This window comes from Rattus norvegicus, chromosome 9 (assembly GCF_021556685.1).
Source record: "Rattus norvegicus strain SHRSP/BbbUtx chromosome 9, alternate assembly SHRSP_T2T, whole genome shotgun sequence".
Classification (NCBI taxonomy): Eukaryota; Metazoa; Chordata; class Mammalia; order Rodentia; family Muridae; genus Rattus; species Rattus norvegicus.
Window position 1 is genome coordinate 95,924,127 of NC_141542.1, and position 7,799 is coordinate 95,931,925.

The 7,799-nt window shown below is 39.5% G+C and overlaps 1 protein-coding gene across 4 annotated transcripts; it reads right to left on the minus strand.

Annotated features, from left to right (window-relative positions):
* Positions 1 to 1,750: 1,750 nt before the first annotated feature.
* Scg2 (secretogranin II) lies at positions 1,751 to 7,142 on the minus strand. 4 transcript variants are annotated; one of them, XM_087564733.1, is made up of 3 exons: positions 7,071 to 7,142; positions 3,085 to 4,051; positions 1,751 to 2,964 (listed from the first exon to the last, which is right to left on the minus strand). In XM_087564733.1, the coding sequence occupies exons 2-3, from the start codon at positions 4,035 to 4,037 to the stop codon at positions 2,178 to 2,180; spliced, it is 1,740 nt and encodes a 579-aa protein (XP_087420859.1). In that variant the 5' UTR covers positions 4,038 to 4,051; positions 7,071 to 7,142; the 3' UTR covers positions 1,751 to 2,177. The 4 variants fall into 4 exon arrangements, with proteins under 4 accessions (XP_087420859.1, XP_087420860.1, XP_087420858.1 ...); XM_087564734.1 differs by having other exon boundaries at positions 6,938 to 7,142; XM_087564732.1 differs by having other exon boundaries at positions 1,751 to 4,051; positions 6,938 to 7,142.
* Between the last annotated feature and the right edge of the window lie 657 nt (positions 7,143 to 7,799).

Consider the following 7,799-nt stretch of genomic DNA (forward strand, 5'->3'; position numbering starts at 1 on the left):
CTGTGGCATATAGAACGACATGCCATTTTAGACCACACAGATATCCTGAATCAGGATTCAAATTTGTATTTGAATCAATCTCAGTTTGCTCCTGTATGTCTCTTGGCATCTGACTCCAAACATGACAAATCCCCAGAATGGCTTAGGGCATGTGCATGAGGGTTATGGTTATGGATTAAAGCCCCCTTCCATCATCCATAAGCCTACCTCCTGACAAAGAACCTTTTAATCTTATCCCCAGAAAGGCATAGGGCATGTGCACAAGGGTTATGGTTATGGGTTAAAGCTTTTTTCCATCGTCCATAAGCCTACCTCTGACAAAGGACATTTTAATCTTAAACATATTGGAGAATACAGACCACAGGTTAAATAATCTGTACTGAAAATCATTCCTAAGGTTCCTTCTACAGATCCTGGCACTTCATGAAACTGAGTGATAATTGGGCCAATCAATCAATAAACAAATAGAATCTGGTAAAAAAAAAAAAAGAGAAAAGGAAATTGTATTTAGTGATGCACACACACCTACATGCATACACACACATAAATACTTACACATATACATACATACACACATACATGCATACACACACATGCATACATACACACCTACATGCATACACATGCATATATGCTATCCTTTGGAAGTGATCTGTACTCAAATTTCATGAGCCTGTCATCATTCTGTGTCCCACCCTTCAGCCAAGGGCACTTCCAGTCAGGCAGAATAAGGAAGTGGCTAAAAATACAGATCTTCACATACTGGGTGGCTTTTGGAGTATTACTAAAGTTTTCTGATTTTTGGTTTTTCAGATACAAAGCAGGATATTAAAATTCAGTGAGGTAATAGGAACCAAGGGAGCTAAAGTCTTTCGGATGGTGTCTGACACGTAACTATTATTGACCGTTAGTTTATATTGTTTCATTGCCCACCTGGCCAGTTTTGCTGTTTTAGCTATTATTGTTATTTGGCATTGATACCTCAGCATGCTGACGTCATGCTCTGTGGTGACGTTCATTGCAACAGGTGTGTGCCATGCCCTGATGCAGCAAAGCAGGAGACAGAGAATATATGGTACGTCCCAGGCAGTTCTCACCTTGCCTGTGAGAGTTCGCTCATCTGCAATAGGCATTTTCTTTGGGGAATTCCTGTGACCTGAGAGTGTGCAGCCTCCAAATCTGAAGTCCTTTCTGATTACTGTATACCCAGCAACTATTTTTCCTTCCTCCTTCCCTCCCTCTCTCCCTTCCTTCTTCTCTTAGTTCCCCACTCTATCTTCCCCCTTCTTCTCCCCTTCCTACCTCCCCTCCTCCCTCCCCTCCCTCCCCATCTTTGTTCTTTCCTTCTCTCCTATCCTGTTCCTCCCTCCCTTCCTCTCCTTTTTCCCCTCTTCCCTCTTTTCGTTCATTTTAATATTGTGATGTGTGTGAAAAGTTTAATGCCTTTTATTTATATAAAGGGATGTAAAGTGTAAGAATTGTACCCAAAGTCTTATTTTGTTAATGGGGTATGTGGAAAACATGAATAAACATAAGGTTTTTGGAGAATGTTCACGGCATCCTGTAGGCAGAAAATATGTTCACATATGAGACTCATTTCTTACCTGGATTGCCTGTGGACAATAATTTTCTCCTCTGCCTCCATGCTGCTTGATCTATACCACTTGTCTCTGGTTTCCAGAATAAAAGTCCAAAAGTATCCAGAAATAACATTTATTAATCAACAATAAAACACACGATAGAAAAGGCCTTATAAGTAAAACTATATATTTATAATGCTTTATTGATTTTGCTCCAGAACTCCACAAAACACTACAGACAGTAACAAAATAATTCAATAAATGTTAAAAACTTCCAAGATAATTATAGGATACTCTTCATCATATGTGAGCATTGTCAATACCATGACCATTGGATACATTAGTCAACACTATCATAGATATCTTTCTTGAATAAAGGACATATTTTTTAAATCTGAGAGTCATAACATTTATACACATCCATACACAACATAACAGCTCAGAATAAGTAAAGCAGATCCCCAAAACTATCTGGAGTCATCTGCTTGTACATCACTTAAAGATATTACAGTGTTAACAGGATAGAGATTAACACACTTAAGAGAAAGGGAGGGGATTCACTTGGGGAAAAGAAGGGAAATTGGGCATTAAAGCTGTTTACATGTTTTCCATGGCCCGTTTGGCAAGATGTTCCCTTCCCTGCTCTGCCTGTTCTTGATTGAGATACTCTAGCACTTTCAGGAGCATATCTTCATCCAGGTACTGTCTATTTGGGGTATCCTCATTCTTCAGGGATCCTGCAGGGATCCTTTTGCTCACCTTGGCCAGTTTCTCCATTTCCTGGGAGCTTCCTTGACCCAGATGCTCCTTGATGGCCTGCTCGAGCTGCTCTTCTTCTTGGAGGTCATCTTCTGAGGAGCCTGGGCTGGGCACTCTCTTCAGCTGGTTGGTATTCATGAGCTCAGGGTACTTAACTAGCATCCTGGCTAAGTACTCTCCCAATTCTTGGTCCTTATCATTCAGATTGTCATAGGGGGCTTGTCTGCTTTCAACGTCTGGGATCCAGGCTACTTTGGGAATCTGGTTGGCTCTAGATTTCCCAGGACCATAAGGAAGCCTCAGCAGAGCCTTGTCTCGGCTGTATTGGTTGGGGAAATATGGGGACTTCTGATTTGCTACATTCTCCATCCCTAAAACATTTAAAATGTCTTCAACACTGAGGCCATCTGGCAAGGCCTCCATCATACCTCGACCAGGTGCCTTGGGATACCCACCCTTGGAGAGCGTCTTACTTTGAAACATGTCTGGGCGGTCTATGTCAGCTTCCGGGATGTCATCTAGGTCAACAGCAAGCTCCAGATCCTGCTCGGGCTCCACCAACCCATTTGGTTTCTCCCCAGCTTTGAGCATCTCAATTAAGTCTTCAGGGGGTATCTGCAAATTCCTGGAGATTTCAATCAGCTGATAAATAGACTGAGAATCAAGGGGCCTCTCAAGAAGCCTGGCTGCCCTGTCCCCGTTTTGCCCACTCTGGGACCTCCCACTGCCCACAGCATTCACTAACCTTCTCAAGTAGGTGATGACCTTGGAGGCGTCCTCTGAGAGCTGGTCTTTGCTCTCTTTCCGGTTACCTTCATCTGGGAGCCCCAAGTGCCCTGACCGTTTCATCTCTTCATTGATTTGTTCGTTTTTTTCTGTGTTCTCTTTGCTGTCTCTCACCTCTTCCTGGGTTTGAGTCTCTATTTTCTCCTCCATAGGACTCCAGTCTTCTCCCCCGACCACATCTTCATAGGCAATGTTGTTGGTCTTGTACACGTCATCTTCATCGTCCGTGTAGAGCTTCTGTTCCTCGTCAACCCTCTCACGCTTCTGGTTGCTTGGCCCTGTCAGTTTCCCAAGCTCTTGGAACACAGACTCCAGGGTAGCAAGACTTTGGGGTGTGTACTGTTCTTCTACTATTTCGTTTGTGCGTTTGAAGGGGTTTTCCCTGGAATTCTCTTCATACATGAGAGGGAACCGCATGTGCTTGAGTTTCCTCTCAGGCCATTGTTGAGTCTCATAGTCATCAGGCGTGTCCACAGGGAAGTTCTTCTCCAGATTCAAGGCATAGGGCTTGTTCTCCTTGAGGGCAGATGGCGGCTCATTTTCAGCCTGCCTCAAAGCCTCAAGTATTATCCGCATCCACTCGTCTTCACTCAAGACATCCCTTGAGCTCTCTGCCAAGTGACTTTCTTCTCCGTTTTCTTTGAGTTGAAGGGGAACAGAGATGCCTTGGTAGGGATTGTAGTCTGGGCTGCTTTCTTCTCTGTGGGCCTGCTGCCTGAGCTTTTCTATGTACTCCAAAGCCCTGATCATTTCTGGACTAGGAAACTTCTGGACATTCTCCAATCTGAGGTCTGGTTCTTTCTGAAGCAGCTGGTTTCGCTGGAAGGAAGCTGCTTCGGTTCCAGGGACAAGGAAAATTAAGTGGATAAGAAGCAGAACTGCTCCAAATCGGTAAGCCTTCGATTCAGCCATGTCTTAAAATTTTCCTGAAAACATAGAAAATACAAATGATCACAAAGGATACAAGCCGGAAGTCACAATGGGAAGAAAGAAAAACACAAACCACAATGGAGAATAGAGAAGAAATAATTTCATACTACACATAGGAGAACTATCTAAAGTTAATTAATATTTCCTATATGATCTTCACAAACTAACCAATGAAATCTATAGGAAAATCATTACTCATTTGCATCAAGCTTGTCTGACAGTCTCTTGAAGAAAAACACTGACAGGGAGCTTCTGAAATTTTGTGTCTTTCATTTACAAACTAGCAGCTTGACTTTTATCATGTTTCTTTTCAACAAAACAAAACTAATGTATTGCAATTTCTTCAACTAGCATTCTATTAAAATCTATTTGAAAATAATTTACCATAACACATGTACATATACATATAGTTATCCCATAAGATTGTGTCAAAATAATGACCTGTTTGATTTATTCTCTGAGTTAGACACCCAATTTTGTTGTAGAAATGCAACAGCTATGTATGGTGATGCAATATAACATATTAGTGGCAATAACACTGAGTGCCTTGTGCACGGGTCCTGGTCAACTCAGTGAATGATAAATCCAGCAGTTGGCTACTAATCCCCAGAACCTGGGTTCTCTCAGGTCTCAGCTAGTATGCTAAACCAAGAAAGCTTTTTGTGGAAACCTGGAAAATTAATAACCTACACTTTTAAATTTTTCTATGTGCCAATCTTCAAGTAATTGTATTATGGCTGACTTGCAAATGCAATTATGGTTATATTTTTCATCCTTCCTCTAGTGTAGAGTAAACAAACAGATGCTACAGAGAGAACATAAGTTTACTTAACTAGTCTATTTCTAAGCTTTTGAGTGTTCAGATTCAGTTTGTCTCATGTCTCTGTCTATTTTTATAGGGACCTGTGAAATCTTAAGTGACTCACACACACTGTTAGAAAATCTGAAAATAACCACTATGTAACTCCCAATTTAGATAAACATAGACGATTTGTTGAATTCTTCCTACTTAAAAAAAAGGAAGAAAGAAAAGAAAAAACCTTCATTCATTTTTTTCTTCAATATTTTTAAAATCTCACAGATGGATTAGTAAGAGGAATCACTTGTATGTTTCCTGCTGGGCGTTGCTGAAAACTGGAGAAGCTATTTAAGTCCTTGCAAATTCTTCTGTAACCAAATGCACATAAATGTATACGTTTATTCATGCCTTCAATGCAACATGGTTTGGTGACAAATAAGGAAAGTTATGTGAAAATAATTTCCTGTTAGATTAAATGTCAACATTTTGCTTAACAGATCTTGCTGATAATGTTATGATTTTTTTCGAACTGTCAATAGGTTGCAGGCATAGAAACTTCCTTTGCATGCATACATATATAGGCTGATCAAAATGATCACCAAGTGGGTTATTTAAGCATACACAGAATGTTTTCAAGATAAACAAATGCTTACTTCAAGAAACTGTATTCATAAACTTGCGAGTGATATAATTAAGTTTCAATAAAGGTTATATATATACATCAACATATGTATATGTATATATAATATATATAATATTTCATATTATTTCAGGATTGATTTAGCTCTGGCAATCAGGTTTCACCACTGTCAGGTTACATGTTATCTTGAAAACCATATTAAGTGTATTTGCTTTAAGATCATTATCTTGACATATTCTTAACACATCTTAACATGCGGATTACATGATTATCTGTGAAGCCACTACTTTGGAGGGAGTTTTTTTGGGGTTTTTTTTTGTTTTGTTTTTGTTTTTTTGTTTTTTTGGGGTTTTTTTTTTGTTTTTTTGTTTTTTTTTTTTTTGTTTTTTTTTTTTGTTTTTTTTTTTTTTTTTTTTGTAGAATTAAGAAAGACTGCTCATTGCAGTTTGAATCACAGCCTGGCAGGCATGGCCATCTCGTCATTGACTCTGGTTTACTTCAGATGACACCGTTCTTGCTTCTAACACTCAAAGGACTTCACTTCCCCCAGGAGCTTCCCTTGCAAGCAGTGGACATGGCTTTAATAGTTCTAACATTTTACACCGTGTTTGACTGAAATTTAATTTTCTGAAGTCCAAATGGCAGGAACACTGTGTCTCCTCAGACAGCTATTACCAATGCCCCTTACAGTAAAAACGCCTTTCCTATGAAATCAGATGAAATATTGACGCTGAACCATCAACACACAACCTACCTAGTTAGGATAAACAGAAACAAATTTGTTTCAATCAACCTCTTCAGCAAGTAACACATCAGCTTTTCCAACCAACGCACAAAAATTACAACCACAGTCTATATGCATCTACATGTTTTCTTCCCTGGATTCAAAGTTATCATTTCTCTGTCATTCACAGTAACATAAACCTTTCCCACAAAGAAATAGTTCACCTTTGAAAAGGAAAAAAATCAATGTTCAAAATTATTCTAAGCTGCTTTCTCAAGACTAAACTCAGCACATAATAACATAAGCCTTTCTAGAATATACCAGTTCGTAAAATAATTAATAATTAATTCAGAGTTCCCATAAGGTGAATATCAAAGAAAAAAACAAATCTAAATTTTTGCCTCTGTGACTCACATGATTAATGGCATTTGAATCCTTGTAAACTGACTGTTAGGATTATTAAGCACATAAATTATATTTTTGGCTCTATATCTGACTCATGAGAGAGAAAAATCAACACGGTAGGAAAAGAATCAAAACATAAGGTTCGGTTAACTTTACATTAATCGGCACGTTGACATTAAAATCCTCAACTTTGCAACTATGCAAGGAGAGGTCCTTGCATACAGTTTTGCTCAATAACATTATAGTTAATGTCTCTGACAAGACCTGTAAATGACAACATCCCTCATGTATGCACACATTTAGAGTATCCTTGCCTGAAAAGCAGCAGGTTGTCCGGTTAGTCTATCAATATAAGCTTGCCAACGATCTTTTTCCTCTCATCTGGGAAAACAGGAAGAGATACGCAATTAAGAACTTTCTAGTAAATAGAAGAGAAAGCAGTCTTACCTCTGTCTTATATTGTGTGGAAGGCTCCAAGCATGCTCCTCTCTGCCGCCGAGTGAGGGCTCGGGCCGTTTCAGCACCGGACAGCTCCTCGGCTTATAGCGAGCCTGGGCGCCTGACTCCGCATTCCTCGCTGACGTCACCGGCTCAGCCTCAAACCCCAGCGCAGGCGAGCTTTTTCAAAGAATCCGAGAGAAAACAATCACTTTAGATATTTTTTTTAAAGCATTGCATGCTTACGCCACCTGTCTTATGTAGCAAAAACTACAGCTTACTTTTTTTTCCCCCTTCTTTTATCAGAATCTCCGAGGCTCAAAATAAAATATCCAGCACAAATTCCCTTAGAAAGAAAGAAATCTGTCAGACATGACTAATTGCAAGGACATCTCGCCTGCGTTTTCACGCCTTGTTTAGAAGGGTTTCTTGCGATTGCTGCCATGTCATTGTTATAAGAGTTTTACAGATAATGACTATCTTTCTATTTGTTCCCATAAAGAAATGCGTCCTCATTTCCTGGTGCAGCCACAATGAACAGAATATTTGCAAATATAAAAGATTGTATTTCATGTCATGACTCCAGGAAGAACTGATTTAAAACTCTGGTTTGTTTGAACAAAAAAGGTGAGATGCTTATTTTTCATATGAGAATCGAGCGGAATACTTCCAGCACAGTGCTCAAAATGAGTGCTCACAAGACGTTCAAGTTGTTGATACCTACATATGAGTCCGTTC

Bases quoted from the DNA above. Each gene is read 5' to 3' on its own strand.
- Scg2 (XM_087564732.1), bottom strand. From the start codon at position 4,037: ATGGCTGAATCGAAGGCTTACCGATTTGGAGCAGTTCTGCTTCTTATC.